This window comes from Daktulosphaira vitifoliae, unplaced genomic scaffold (genome assembly GCF_025091365.1).
Source record: "Daktulosphaira vitifoliae isolate Bord-2020 unplaced genomic scaffold, ASM2509136v1 Scaffold_1, whole genome shotgun sequence".
Taxonomy (NCBI): Eukaryota; Metazoa; Arthropoda; class Insecta; order Hemiptera; family Phylloxeridae; genus Daktulosphaira; species Daktulosphaira vitifoliae.
In genome coordinates, this window is record NW_026099572.1 from 88085334 (window position 1) to 88101838 (window position 16505).

Genomic DNA, 16505 nt, shown 5'->3' on the forward strand with positions numbered 1-16505 from the left:
GTCAAAATTAGGAAAGAGTTCTCGTAAACTCTTAAACAAAGCAATGAAATCATATTTGGAACAACATTGAAAGTCTTATAGGGACTCTCAAAATTAATACAAATCTGCATTGACAAAATCCAAAAGAGAGAGCTGGTAAAAGTTTTGTGGAGAATCAACGACTATCCACATCTACTAGACTTATATGCTCATTAAGAAATGGACCGAACAAAAACGTCGAAGCAATTTTATTTCCAAACGATACATTCACAAACAATGATAACGAGACATTATCATATTTGTTGAACGTACACTTTCCTGGCTCTGAAATATATAACAGAGATGAACGGCTTCATGAAATACCGGGCAAATTTGTGACCCGTGCTGAATCGTAGCTAACAAGAAAATTTATTACTCCAAATGGCATAAGATGGGCACTAAATGCTTTTGACAGTTTTAAGGTAGGTAGGTTGTGACAAAATATTTCTCGCACTTCTACAAGAGGGGCTAGATCTAATCGTCCCCAATCTCTGTGACATAATTAGAGCATGCCTAGCCTTCAGTTATTAAACCGAAAGCTGGCGAAAAGTACTAGTAGTGCTAATTTATACCTAAACCTAACTGTGCTAAATACTATGAAACAAAATCCTACAGAACAATAAGTTTCACTTCATTTCTTCTTAAGACTACGGAGAAACTTATTTATAAGTATATAAGAGAGGGGCCTTAAAGGATAATCTTTCACATAAGAACCAACATTCGTACCAAACAGGAAAATCTATTGAGACAGCTCTACATAGTTTAACCACTAAAGTGATGCTAAACAATGGCTGCTATAACGATAAGAACCACACCAACGGTGGTATTGGAGATACTAATTGGCTACTTCCTGTGAACTTAGAGGTTAAAGGTTATGCCAAAGCTACAGCACTAAAACTCCACAACTTTGGTATATGGGTTATGCATAGCGACACCATAGAACATAGTAAAATACTAAACCAGAGTTATATTACTGGGATATTTCTCAAACAGTATAAAACCTGTTCTCCAAAATAACATCCTCTGCAAATGTTGACACGTAGGAAATGTAATATGAACCACGTAATTAGGAAAGGAAGGTCTGTAATTTATACAGCAGACCATTTTCCTGACGTCGATATAAATTTTAAATGAGCTATCAAGCCGTAATAATAAATATAGTTATAACTATTTATTATATATACCTGTGGTTGTCTGTTCTCATAATAATTGATTTGGCTTTTTTGGAATTGTCGACGAATTAATAATTTCTTATCGTCATTATAAATACTAGTTTTGAATTATACCTAATATTTCATGATTCATGATACTATTTATTGGAGGAGCTTACTTGATCCTTAATAAACCGTAAAAATTAGAAACTTATAGTAAAAAATAATTTTTTTATAAATTTAAATATTCTCGATCTTTTAAATTTTGCTTCTTCTGAGAACGATTATATACTGCAAAATCATTACAATAATAAATTTCGTGAACAATAAATAAAAAAATAATTATTAATCACATTTATTGATAATAATGAAATTACTTTATTAAAATTACACTTGCATTTATGGATAGCATAAAAAATATTGGGAATCACTTGTAATAATAAAAGTGATAATATTTTTTCATGTAAGTGTTTCGATCTTTGATAGAGAACTCTACTGATTGTGAAATACGTTTATTACTCTACGTCCGACTATCAGCGATCATTCTTCGCTTGCCGGTACCAGTGTTTTTTAATTTGTAAAAGTAACCTTTGTGAGTGTTACTTATATTATTTTGATTTGTGTTTATAAAATCTTCAAAGAATTTCATAATGGTAAGTTTTTATTCTATTTATCAGTATTAAATCTTCTTTTTTGGAAATTAATTCTATATTCAAGTGACCTTATGCCCTTGATTGTACTTAGATTTTAGAATACATTTATTATATTAATTTTCTAATGGTATAAATTTTGTTAATCATTTATTAATTATCATATTGATATTAAAAACTGTAATTAATATATTAAGTTGTATATCCTAAACTTATATCTAATGACATTATGACCTTAAAAATATAACCTTAAAATGTTTTATTGAACCTAAGTTTTGTATTAAGTTGATTTCTAAAACTTTTTATAGTATTGATTAATAATTATTTAAATTCAGTTTATCCAGTGTATAATACATATTATATACATACAATTTGAGTCTTATAGAAAGTATAATTCAATATTTTTTCAAATTTCAAAATCCATTATTACTGTAAATTTATTAGTTATTTATGTCTTCACTACCGAAATGTATTCAAAGAAGTATACAAAAGGATTCATTTATCATAAACTACTTAATTAATTGGAAGATAAAAAAAATTTTATTTGTTACTTTTAGTTTAACGTTTTTCTCAATTTTTAATCATAAAGATTTTTTATATTCATTTCTTATTTGAGTAATGACTTTAATTTTTCAAATGATAACACATTTAATTAACTAACTTTTTTAATAGATAATGATCTAATTTAGAAAATGATAATTTAAATTAATGACTGGAGATGTAGAGTGGGTGCTTCTATTTTTATAACTAAACATTCCCAGATGTATTCTTCCTCTCACCTAGATATAAAGATGTTAATAACTTTTGAAATACTGGTCTAAAATTTATTATTGACCAGTCATATTTTTAATTAGATCATTATCTATTAAATAAGCTAGTTAACTATGTATTGTAATTAAAAAAATTAAATTTAACATCCATATAAGGAAAAGGAATGAAAATAAAAAAACTTTATGATTGAAGAATTAAGAGAAACTAAAAATAACGTATATAGAACGTACTAGCCCACTATGCCAGTGATCTAAGTACTGAAAAGGTGCAGCGTCTGAGATTTAACAATTGGATTTTTTTTTTCTTTAAAATTATTTTTATAATTGATTGGTTTAAAAAAATTAATTTTTATTCTTATGAGACAACAAATGCCAGACAAATAGATTTATAAATGAATATATTATAAATTGTTTTGTAGGGTTCAAAAAATTATTAAAATTAAAGGGTCAATATATATATTACAATAGTATAACTAAAAGAAATATTGAAATTCCAAAAATATAAAAAATTTTCTCAAAAATTTAAACTAAAAAAAAAAATAACAAAAATATTCAATTGTTTGGACAGTTGTCCAAACAATTGTCTATGCATGAATTTTTTTCTAGCACAGTTGGCTTAATATTTTCCAGTCCACCCCTAGATATATGTAAAAAGAGAAGTAATTTAATTTTACATCTTTTTTGTGTTTATAATTTATGTTAATTATGATTCAATAAATGTCCAAAATATTTGAAAAAAACTGTCTCTTGTCCAAAAAAAATATTTACAATACATTTTAAATTATGTTTGTACTTCTTTAGGCTCAAAAGGCACCAATCCGTATAGTTGTAACTGGTGCAGCAGGTCAGATTGCATATTCTCTTATTCAAATGATTGCTAATGGTGATGTATTTGGCAAAGATCAACCAATTTATTTACATTTATTGGATATACCAGTAGCTATGGGAGTTTTAGAAGGTGTCTGCATGGAAATTGATGATTTAGCTTTACCATTAGTAAAAGGTCTTTTATTATAAATAAATGAATCAATAATTCTTCTTTATTTTTATATTATTTATTTATTGTTTTAATTTTTTTAATTGGTACATTAGGTTATGTTAAGACTGTTGAACCTGAAGAAGCATTTAAAGATGCTGATGCTGCATTTTTGGTAGGATCTATGCCTAGAAGAGAGGGTATGGAAAGAAAAGATTTGTTGGCTGCTAATGTGAAAATATTTAAAGTACAAGGCCAAGCTTTAGATAAATATGCTAAAAAAGATGTTAAAGTTCTTGTTGTTGGAAACCCAGCAAATACAAATGCATTCATTTGCTCTTACTATGCACCATCAATACCAAAAGAAAATTTTACTGCTATGACTAGACTTGACCAGAATAGGTATAATTTTTTTATATCCATGAATATTTATCATTATCAGAACAATAATAATGTAATAATAAATAATCATGTAATATTTTTTTTTAATATATTCATGAAAAAACATGCCAAGTTTGATAAAAATCTATTACATAAAAACAGTAATAAAGTCTGAAGTTTATGTTACCTATTTTGTTTGTATGGACATATTTAGCATATAGTCTAGTCATCCCAAAAGGGAGGCTTGGAGAGTGGCACATTCTCCAACTAATCAATATTTAATTGTTTAAATCAGTAATTTTTTTATAGATGTCAATGTCCTGACAAATTCTATAATTTTTTATTCAATAAATATTTTTCATTACTTGTTTTTTTTTTAACTTGTTATAGCATATAACAATAATGATTCCATAATATATATATATTCCTTATTTTATTAAAGAAACAAAATACTAGAAATATATAAACCAAAAGTTTAGAAGTCATGAATATTTTTATACCTGGGTGAGAAAAATAGAATGATAGAGTAATTTCGAAATGATAATAATAACATAACCCACATCTTAGTTCATCTGCTAATAAAAATGTTAAGAACTACCAAAATACTGATTCAAAAGTTGTTATCAATCAGTAAATTTCTTAGTTTGATAATATTCTATAACATGAACTAGTTATATATATATATATACTACCATTTAAAAATATCAAGTTGGTGCCATTATAAAGGATAAACCTAAAGGAATAGACTTAATAAAAATATAGTAAAAGATATTCAGTAAATCAGAAGTTTTAGGATTTTTTGAGAACATTGGGAATTCCTGTTTATTTATAGTGCATATTTACACGATTATTTATTATTATTTTTAGTATGTGATAACCCTGATCATAATTAATATAATAAAATAAAATTTTAATAATTATTTTCATTTCTATTTTTATACAGAGCTCAATCTTTTATTGCAAAACAACTAGGAATTTGTGTGAGCCATGTTCAGAATGTTACGATTTGGGGTAATCATTCATCAACTCAATTTCCAGATGTCATTAATGCTAAAGTTCTTCAAAATTCAAAATTAATGGGTGTTTATGATGCTATAAAAGATACAAAATGGCTTGAATCAGATTTCATTAAAGTAAGTTATTTAAATAATATTATTGCTCAACTAAGAAAAATAATCATTATTTACATATATTTCAAAAACAAAGTGAATTATTTTTTCTTTTATTTAAAATTTAATTAATTTAATCATTAGAGGCTTTAGCCTCCTTACAATATTTTTAAATTATTCATATGTTTAGGTAAAAATATTTTTAGGATAAAAAAAAATCAATTTTAATCCTAATCTATCCCTATGGAATATTAATATTAAATATTAAATGGATTTTATAATAATATAAGCTATAATTAAAAATATTTTGTCTTTACATCGTCTTGAGTCGTGGGATTTCCATACCATGCTTCTCTTTACACATCACACAATAAATGTGTAATATATTTTTCATTCAAACATTTCTATTTACTAAAAAAACTTCATTACTATCTGTATACATAATTTTCTTCCATATCTCAATAATTATGATAACAGTAATTTTTTTAAATAATTCTAACTCTAATTCATTTATCATATTTGGATTATTTACCGTCAAAATTCATAGGAGTGATAACCCTGCGATCTCAAGTAATTCAGTTGTTTCCAATTTTTGAAATTGGTAGACATGGTTATACTAGATTGATATAACAAATAGGTTAGAATTATTTATTAAAGACTCAGAATTATCTTGTAAAAGTAGAGATCTTATTGAAGGAAATATGTAAGAGTAGTGATAGTACACAAAAATGTACTACAAACAGCTTTCATGATGAGTGACTATGTGTAATTAGTGATTTTGAGGTATACTGAATTTGTCAACTTACCTTTTTTTACCTTAATCTATTTTTAATAACTAAACTTTTAATGAATGTGTTAAAACTTTCATGGATTGTCTTATTGCTTGAGGATATATCCATGTTTACAGTTGAGTTCTGACGTTTCGGACTCATAGCAGAGTCCATCTTCAGAGTGATGGTTGCTAGTCGGTGGCTGCAACTATACTGGCACGTTTAAATTGAAACGTCAGAACTCAACTGTAAACATGGATATATCCTCATAAACTTTTAATGTTAAATGTTCAATACTCACAATAAATTTCAAAATAATTCTGTTAACTAATTATTATCAAACCGTGATTTATATCATTATAAACATTTGTGATACAATGACACTTTATTGTTTTATATAAAATTTCAATCCCCAAAAATATTTATGAAAATTTTAATAAAAAATAATTTTCCTTTTGAAAATGTTCATGCTTACATCACTGGGAATAGTGAATATGCCTACCCTTGTAATAACTAAAACTAACTAATTACATTATTTCCTTTGCCAAGGGACTAGGAATAGTAGAGGGATTAAAAATGAGTACTTTAAGTAATTTTTTTTTTGACAGTGGTTTATTTATTTTTTATTCAACAAATAATAAAAAGTTATTATAGTATTTTAGCTTTGATACGAAGCTGAGAAGGTAATAATTTTACCATGATGTGTTTATTTTTTTTTCTTGTGTCTGTCACTATTCTATTCTCAGCTCTCACTGGACCTATTTTTCACAGCAATATGTCAAAAGTTCAAAAATTGTATCTGGTTAAAGACATTACTCTCAAAAATTGAAAATTTTTTTCTCGTTCCCTGTAAATGATGGAAATCCCCCAAAAAATTACGATTTTAAAAATCTGTAAATTTCGAAATTTTTTTTGCTGTTTTTCTAAAAATTGGCATAACTTTTTAAAAAATAAACAAATCAAAATTATTATTTTATACATAAACTACCTTATATATTTCTTTTTCATTTAATATAAAATTTATGATACTCTGACCCTTTACCTGCCCACAGAGAGATTTAAAATAGCAACTTTTTACAAAACTTAACTTTTCAACTTAAGTTTTAAAAATGTTCCAGAAATACTGTGTCCTTAAAATATATCCCAAATTGAAGATTATGTTACGTACTACAAATTAAAAAAAAAAAATTGGTAATCTAAATGATTTACTTTTACATTTTTTGTTGATATTCATGAAATTAAAGTCTATTTAATGAATCTACTCCATTATGTATCTGGTCCATATATATACTAATTTCAATGTATGATATCAAAATTCGTTTCCGACATTTAACATTTAAATTTTACTAAAACTGGTATTCAAAAATGATTATCCTATAACTATAAATTGAATATAATAAAAATGTACTTTATATTTCTATTATATGTATTAAATATAATTGACTATTTTTAAATTATTTGTTTTAATCTAGACCATTCAAACAAGAGGAGCAGCTGTAATTAAAGCTAGAAAAATGTCATCAGCTATGTCTGCTGCTAAAGCTGCAGTTGATCATATGCATGATTGGTGGCATGGTACCTCCAATGGAAATTGGGTTTCAATGGCTGTAGTCTCAGATGGCTCATATGGTATTCCTAAAGATCTTGTTTTTTCATTTCCGGTTACAATTTCTAACAAGAAATGGGAAATTGTTCAAGTAAGAATAAGAATATTATTTTAAAAAACATTTGTAAGATGTATAATATTTTAGGGTTTGAACATAACTGATTTTGCAAGATCTAAATTAGATTTCACTGCTAATGAACTAGTTGAAGAAAAAAATGAAGCTGAAATTGTTTGTAGTGCTTGACATAAATTACCCCCAAATGAATGTAAGCTCTGAATTGGCAGTGTTCCGGGTACAAAATTAATTCTTTAGTTATATTACATGATTTTGGGGGCTTATATCCCTATCATGAACAAGCAAATTTTATATTTAAAAAACTGCAACCATTCCAAAAAATTGCATTTTATTTATTATTTCCATAAACTTATAACTGTTTAATTTTTAATTTATTTTTATTTTTTTGTTATATTTCTGTTAATGTAATGTTTACTTTAATTTATGGTTATGGATAAACACATGTTATTTAAAGTAATAAATATAAAATCATGGTGCCCGGATGACATTATTGTTCAACTTTTGGTCTTGTATGTGTAGTAGGCCAGTCTGGTATAAAATTTTCTTTTAAGAAATTTTCTCTTGTTTGTGAAAGAATATTTAAATTGTTAGTACTACCAAATATGGACCCTATAGAAAAATATTTTTAGTTATTGAGATAAACAAAAAAATAGTAATAATTACCTCCAAGCCAAGCTACATAATTTTCATAAACAGGAGCAATATGGAATTTAAACTTGGAAATCTTTAAGTTTTGATACTTAGATGAATTGACTTTTTCTTGAAGTTCTTCTTTAAGCCTTGCCTTAAATCCTTTAGCAATTGTTGTACCACCAATAAGAAAAATATTTTCAGCAAGCTTAAGTCGCATGTCAACATTACTCTTAATACAAAATTTATATATACTTATTATAATACATTAAAATAATTTTTTATATATAGTTATGGGTCATTCCAAATTATGAATTATCAGATTTTTTTTGTCGTCATTTATGTAATAACTAAAAGTTTAAATGACATGAATTTTTAAAAAATAATTTATATCATTATAATTTACAAGTTACTATCTTATTATTTAGCTGGACACACATTATTCTTCTATCTTGATTATACAAAAAAAAATTTCCATAAAAGTATTTAGTATTAGATAAATAAGGCCAAAACTTCTATGCGAGAATATATATATATATATTGTTCATAACTATTACCAATAGATCTACATACAAATACAAATAAAACGGTAACACAGTGGAGTCATGGCACAGTGTGAGCGTAATCTAGTATAGATGATATCTGACAGTGATTAAAATCACTATCATAAGAAATGCTTCGATGTAAATCTGTAGATAGTTTAACATTTTTTTTAAAACTGATAGTAAATAGTATAAGCTAAAATGTAACATATCTAAAAAACTGTGTGGGTACCAGATACAACAGTGTCACTGGAAATGAAAATGCTGACTTTCTAGCCAATAATGGAGCAGAGAACACCTACGTTGGACCAGAACCAGTGATAGGACTCACTGAAAAGTCACTCAATGCACTACCCAAGAATTGGTGTAGAAAACAACACAGGAAAATCTGGAAGTACTTAGACAATCTAAAATGTTTATCAAGACCCCTTTCTATTACTACTTGATCTTAATAGCATGACTAGAGATCAAATAAGCACTTTAACTGGTCTGCTAACAGGCCATGGTCACTCGTTTAGACATCTTTACACAATGGACATCTGGGAATCACCAGTGTGCAGGAAGTGTAGAGTAGAAGAGGAAGACTCATTTCATTTAATGTGTGAATGTAAAGCCTTATCCACACTAAGATCAAACTACTTGATTAAACCTTTTCCCAAAAAAAAGATATTAAAAACCTAAGACATAACTTATTATTTCCCTTAAAAGAAAAATAATTTAAAAATGACCCAATATATTTGTACTAAAGTCAACTAACATTTTTAATAGTTTCAAGTATCATCGTAGTTATAGACATTTCATCTATATTTTCTTCAAACAGTATGTCATACGCAGTTTCTCTTACTCTACCAGGAATTGTAATAGATATCTCTCCATTGATATGATAACTTGCATCAGTTGTAAGGGGATTAACATCTTTTCCTTCAACTAAATTTTTGCTTCGGTTTAATTTTGTTACAAAACAACTTCTGACTAAAAAAATTAAAATGTAAATAAAAACACTTTTAAAAATATCAATTCTACCTTTTATATCTTCAATAATGTCATTTGTAGATTTTTCAGCTGTTAATTCGTTAACATTTATTTGATTTTTAATTTGTTTTTCTACTGATTCCCCAGCTAATGGCATTGCCTGCCATAGTTTTAATACAGGTACTCCTTCACATACAGGAATAAGTATAGTTTCTTTATAACCTATGTCTAATACTAATGCTGTAGAAATACCAAGAGTAAAAAGTGCAACACAGTGTGATGGAACAAAACAAAGTGATGCTATCTGCAATATAAAAATCCAAAGATTTATGAACTGATTAGATATATTATGATAAGTTCTTACTTCATAATTAATAAATAATATTTTTGCCAATGTCTCTTTAAATTTAGTAGGAGATAATAAAGATTCAACTATAATAACTTTTTTTTCTTTAGGCGCAATAAGAGCATGTCTATTAACAATAAAAATAATAATTATATATTTATAGAGTTATAAATGTATTATTATACTTATAAAATAATCTATGAATGAATTTTGTTAATGCTAAAGTGAGTTTTTGTTGATCTATGCAATTGTAAAAATCAGTTACTATCATTCCATCAATTTCACTTTGAGTTTGAATAATACATCGTGGTGAATGCTCAGTAGCAAATCCAAATCTAAAATTAATATTTATTAATATTAATCCTTTTAGTATCTTAATCATACATACACGAACAATCAAAAATTGTTCTACTTGCTTAACCTAATAATAAAATCCAAGTAACACATAACCAGACCTACTAACTATATGTTTTAATAACTTTGGTACCCTTGAATAATAAATGTTATAATATATCAAAATTCAATTCTTATAATACTCAAAACTTAAAAAATTGATCTAAAGAAATTATTGATTAATACTATTTTTAATATCGGTAAACTATGATTATTTAAAATTATAATAATATACTTTAAAGTTTTACTTTTTTTATTTTATATATATAATAAAACATAATTTACTACAAAATTAATTTTTTTTTTTTTTGAACCATCATTTTGTTAAAAAAGTATAGAAAACATTTATTCAATATTAAATTTTGAACAAAATTTGAATTCACAGAAGACAATTTAAACTTACTTTGTGTACTTTGTTCCAATATCTATAACTATACATTGTTTTTCTGTTGAAAAATCTGAATCAATCTTCATTGTTGATTAATAGTTACGATGAAATCTTCACTAGCATTTAAATTAAATAATTTATCTTTAAAAATTATCTAATATAAGTATTTTGCCAAAGTTAGTCTAGATAAATTTATTATTGAAGCACACTGGAATACAAAATGATAAATTTTGTTATTCATTTTTTTATTTGAATTTTCCCTTAATACATTTAATGTACTTAAATTATAGAAATTAAACTTAAAAATATTTTATTTCTCTGTTTGATTACTGAAAAGCTTAAGAAATCGTTTAGTTTTTGGTATAAAATATATTAAATTACTATCGTAAAAATCTCTTTACATTTTTTAATTTTAAATCGTTGTGTTATAGTTATAAGAGTTTGATTGAAGTTTCGTTTTTCTTCTTAAGTAAATATTTGATTATAATATGTCGAATTGTTATATTTTTACTTTTAACAAAATAATTAATTATTTTAACTGTTTCTGTGATTATATATAACACTATTATCACTCTAAGATATAGATAAAAGACTAAGTACAAGTTCTATGATAGCCTAAAAAGATATCCAGTGAATACAGAAAACAAACGAAAAAGTCCCTTGAATATGAATAAATACATTAACAAAATACCGGTTAGCAACATAGTAGATAGTAACAATTCGTAAAAAACAAAAAAAACGCCGGCCACGTCACTTCACAGCTGCCGCGTTCGTGTTATCTACAATTTGTTTTAAGTATATATTTTTTTGATTCGTCGATAATCCAAATTTTCGTATTAATTGGCTACAACGACAAACGTATACGTATTATATATTTTTTCATTTTAGTATAGAACGTTTTTTTTCTTCATTCATATATGTGGTGACACCGTTAAAATTCTAATTAGTGTTTAGTTTGTGTTAATAGATCTTTCAATTATTAATCATGAATATATTCAGACTTTGCGGCGATTTGTCGCATCTGCTGGCCATTCTATTATTGTTACTTAAGATATGGAAGACTCGATCATGTGCTGGTAATTTTTATTTACATAATATTGAGTGGCGTCCACAAGGTTTTCAAGCTTAGTTGCTGAGTAGTTGCCCACGCTTGAAATCCTTAAGGACAAATATTAATATTTCGCTAAGATCCGAGGGATGGTGCAAAGTAGTACTGAGCACAATCTTCGATACTCTTAGTACACATAAAATAGAATTTTTTAAATTTCAGTATCATGTATACTAAAATGGTTAACTCTTTGAATATAACTGCTTAAAAACTTACGAAATGTTATTTTCATTACTTTTAAATATTGTTAAAATTTAATATTTTATTAAAAACAAAGATATGTTAACTTTTAATTTTATTTTGTAAATAAAAATTAAGATATGATAAAAAAAAGATAAATTTATTTTTATTAATTAATAATTTTAAACAAATATTACATATTTAATAAATATCAGGTTATTGTTACCTTAGTTGCTACATTTTGTAAGAACAAATTTTATGAAAATAACTCCGATATTGAAATCTTTGTCATTTCCTTATAATACATTTTCTGAGTATAATTTTATGATAAATACTAGTTTTTGTCCAAATTAGAACTATTATATTTCAATTTTATATTAAATTTTGTTATATATTTTTTATAGTAATAAATAAAAATGTTCTAAATAAAAACAGCTCATAAATAGATTACAAACAATGTATAATCAATTCCTGACTCCAGTAAAATATCAATTTTGTATTACAAAGTATAATCATTTAAATAAATGTATAAACTTCTAATAATTTTTTTTAGGAATTTCCGGAAAAAGTCAAATTCTATTTGCAATTGTATACACAGCGAGATATCTTGATCTATTCACTAGTTTTGTATCTGTTTATAATAGTGTTATGAAAGTTGTCTTTCTTGTTGCATCATATGGAACATTATATTTAATGTTCTTTAAGTTCAAACCTACATATGATCATAATCATGATAGTTTTAGGTAAATAATTAGTATTTTTATACTTTTGTGTCTTTATTTGTTGATTTATTATTTATATTATTTTTCAGAATTCTTTATTTAATTATACCATCAGTTATTCTTTCATTTATCATCGTTCATATTTATACATTGATGGAAGTTAGTAGCTTTTGATTTTTTTTTTAATATTTTTTAGATTTTATAATTGTTATATTGTTTAGATATTATGGACATTCAGTATTTATTTAGAAGCAGTTGCTATCATGCCTCAGCTATTCATGGTTTCAAGAACAGGTGAAGCTGAAACTGTTACCTCACATTACCTCTTTGCACTAGGCTCTTATAGAGGTTTATACATATTAAATTGGATATACCGTTACTATACAGAAGATTTCCTTGATATGATTGTGATAATCGCTGGAATTGTACAAACAATTTTGTATTGTGATTTCTTCTATCTGTATATTACCAAAGGTATGTGATAAAAAATACTAATAATAAAATTACTTAATTTTTTTTTTAATTTTTTTACAGTTTTAAAAGGAAAAAGATTATCTTTACCAGTGTAAAATTGAAATAAAGACTTCAGACCAAGACGTCATCATGAGACGGACTAATTAAGATTTTATATTATTATTCATTTCTTATGAAGTTATAAATGTATATAATTAAATTTCATTGCATAATTGCAATGTGGTATTATAGATTATTCGCCTTTTTACATAAACTTTATTGTGTTTCAAATTTTCACCATTTTGGACACAATAATAATCTATCTTACAACAAATTCCTTTTCTGTATCTGCACAATGTTAGCATTGTTATTTTATAATTTATAGTCTATATACAATGATGTAAAATTTAAAAAATTATGTGTTTTATTTATTTGTTTTAGTTTCCAAATGAAAAATGTTTATGAAAATTAAACATTTTGTGTTTACAATTTAATTTATTGTATTAAAATTTTTAAAATATAATTAGTCCTTTATAATTTTCATTTCTTTTATTTTTAATGTAATTAAAATAGTTAATAAATAGTTGTGTTATTATGAATTAATAAAATTTTAATTATTAAAATACTGATTTTATGTAATTCTTATTGAAGTTTTATTAAAATTACTCTATGAATTTTCTTTTTTATTATTATTTATTACAAAATATCATAGAGTTCAATGCTCTAATAAGCTGATTAAAATCTATGAAGTATACTACAATAATACTATATTAGTTTTAGTTATAAATAGTATTTTAGGAGGTACTAAAATATAATATTTTTTTATATAATTTGTATTTTTGTAAAAAAAATATTAACCTCGGTAATATTTTATTTCTTAACAGCCTCAAAATGTTCTTACTTATAGTCCATTTATTACTTAACTTTTCTGTATTATTAATATTAATAATTTATTCTTTTGGAAGAGAATGGGTTCAACTGAACAACTTATTTTTATTATTGTTTCATATATTTTTCAGTTTTATTTATAGGAATTTTATTTTTATTGGTAACTTAATGATTACAATTCGAAACTATAGTTACTATTCTTAATCAATTTTTACTCGAGTTTTATTTTATTTTTTAAAAATTTGAGTACAGTTGGGGCTATATATTTAAATTATTAATTTAAAACTAAAAAATATAATTTAAATGTGTTTTTTAAACCTACTTATGAAAAGTTCTGCTGAAAATGGCGATAGCGGATTTCTCATTGCTGTACCCACCATTTGTTCATAAAATTTCTTTTGAAGCTGAAAAACATTTTAAACCTTACATAATTTTGTTAAATTAATAAACTTATTTATTTTGTACTGTTCTATGTTTTATTACTTAAAGTCAGTCTTTAAAAAAATCAATTGTATTTATCTGAATACTTGGAAATAAATCTAATCCACCAATATTTTGAATAGGATAACCAGATAATTTTTGAATTAGGTCAATATTATTATGGTTGTAAGTTCTTCAAGCGACAACATAGTTTGACTTATCACTCGTTAGAAATGATATTACGTCGATTTCACGCGTGCTTCCCCATACACGCTTAGCCAGAATGTTTTTATTGGGTAGGTCCGCAGAAACAGTGCTGGCGCAAAGTTTTGCGGGACCCGGGGCAATTTAGTCATGGGGGCCCCAGTAGTTTTTGTATTACATTTTTTCTCTATATATTAGTTGAAATTTTTTTAAAGAACTTTTTTTCAGGCTAAAGACAAAATGGGTGGACTAAGTCAACCGCGGGACAAATGCCCCGCGCGTGCTCCGGTACTGCGCAGAAATAATGAGTAACCTCTTTGTTTTACTCATAAACCAAAACCAGACTGATAGGGCCCCAAATTTTTATGCAGTTTACCCATAAGTTGTAAAGATTTTAAATTATGCCACAATATCCAATTTTAATAATTCGAGTATTATATTATTTCAAACCCTGATGTTCAATAATTAAAACTATGCTAACATATTATTACTAATATGGCTATTACTTATTATTAATCAAATAATTATTCATATTAAGAATTAATTAGGTAATTATGACCAAGTGAAACAGTAAACTAAAATATAATTAGGCATACTATAAGATTCATTTTTTATTTTTCTAAATAAAAATTAAATTTACAAAATAATTGTACAATACATATTTTCAAAGTAAAAATTCCAATTTTTAGCTTCGATGCGAAGCTGAGAAGGTATTGGTTTTACTAAGATGTGTTTATTTTTTTTTTTTTTTTTTTTTGTGTCTGTTACCACTTTTTCTCAGCTCTCACCGAACCAATTTCTTTCAATGATACGTCAAAAGATCACAAATCGTATCTAGTCGAAGACATTACCCTCAAAAATTGAAAAAAATGCCCTCGCTCCCCGTAAATAGGGGAAACCTCCAAAAAAATTACAAATTTAAAAATCGCTAATTTTCGAAATTTTTAAAATTTTTTTTACTTAAAAGTGCCATAACTTTTTTAAAAATAAACATATCAATATAATTCTTTTTTATGTAGATGTGTAATATTATTACCTTTCGTTTGGTATATTTTTTTCATAAATTTAACCCTTAACCTGCCCACAGGGGAGGATTTAAAATGACAACTTTTTCACAAAAAATTTACTTTTTCAACTTAAATTTTGAAAGTGTTCCGGAAAGTCTGACACTTTTATATATATCTTAAATTAAAGCTAATGTAATATACTTTGTTATGCAAAAAAAAATTTCGGACTTTATTTTATCTTCATGGTGAAAACAGACATCAAAGTTTATAAAAAAAATACGATTTTTGTAAAAAAATTCATTTTTATATTTTTAACTTTATAATGCTATAACTTTTTGAAAGATGTGTGGATCAATATAATTTTTAGATGCAGATGTCTTTATCTATCATTTGGTATATATTTTTTTTATATCTGACCCTTTACCTGCCCACAGGAGGGGATTTAAAATGACCACTTTTTCACAAAAAATTTACTTTTTCAACTTAAATTTTGAAAGTGTTCCGGAAAGTCTGACACTTTTATATATATCTTAAATTATAGCTAATGTAATTTACTTTATTATGCGAAAAAAAAATTTCGGACTTTATTTTATCTTCACGGTGAAAATGGCTACCGAATGCTATTATTGTATGAAAATTCTCGATTTTATTTTTTACATTTTTAACTTTATAATGCTATGACATATTGAAAAGTGTATGGATCAACATTATTTTTTTATGAGAAATAATATTTTTTAATAATCCC

General features: G+C 25.4%; 3 protein-coding genes across 3 annotated transcripts; 2 read left to right on the plus strand and 1 right to left on the minus strand.

Annotated features, from left to right (window-relative positions):
• The first annotated feature begins 1653 nt into the window (after positions 1-1653).
• Positions 1654-7992, plus strand: LOC126896319 (malate dehydrogenase, cytoplasmic). The gene is made up of 6 exons (XM_050668994.1): positions 1654-1822; positions 3391-3592; positions 3682-3967; positions 4890-5079; positions 7298-7522; positions 7577-7992. Exons 1-6 carry the CDS (start codon positions 1820-1822, stop codon positions 7673-7675), a joined length of 1005 nt encoding a protein of 334 aa, XP_050524951.1. The 5' UTR covers positions 1654-1819; the 3' UTR covers positions 7676-7992.
• On the minus strand, positions 7819-11335 carry LOC126896316 (actin-related protein 10). The gene is made up of 8 exons (XM_050668991.1): positions 11180-11335; positions 10794-10986; positions 10183-10332; positions 10016-10124; positions 9703-9955; positions 9437-9651; positions 8171-8369; positions 7819-8116 (listed from the first exon to the last, which is right to left on the minus strand). Exons 2-8 carry the CDS (start codon positions 10862-10864, stop codon positions 7995-7997), a joined length of 1119 nt encoding a protein of 372 aa, XP_050524948.1. The 5' UTR covers positions 10865-10986; positions 11180-11335; the 3' UTR covers positions 7819-7994.
• Positions 11336-11531: 196 nt separating this feature from the next.
• LOC126896328 (ER lumen protein-retaining receptor) lies at positions 11532-13916 on the plus strand. The gene is made up of 5 exons (XM_050669011.1): positions 11532-11854; positions 12620-12809; positions 12878-12947; positions 13010-13262; positions 13323-13916. The coding sequence occupies exons 1-5, from the start codon at positions 11764-11766 to the stop codon at positions 13355-13357; spliced, it is 639 nt and encodes a 212-aa protein (XP_050524968.1). The 5' UTR covers positions 11532-11763; the 3' UTR covers positions 13358-13916.
• Positions 13917-16505: the final 2589 nt, after the last annotated feature.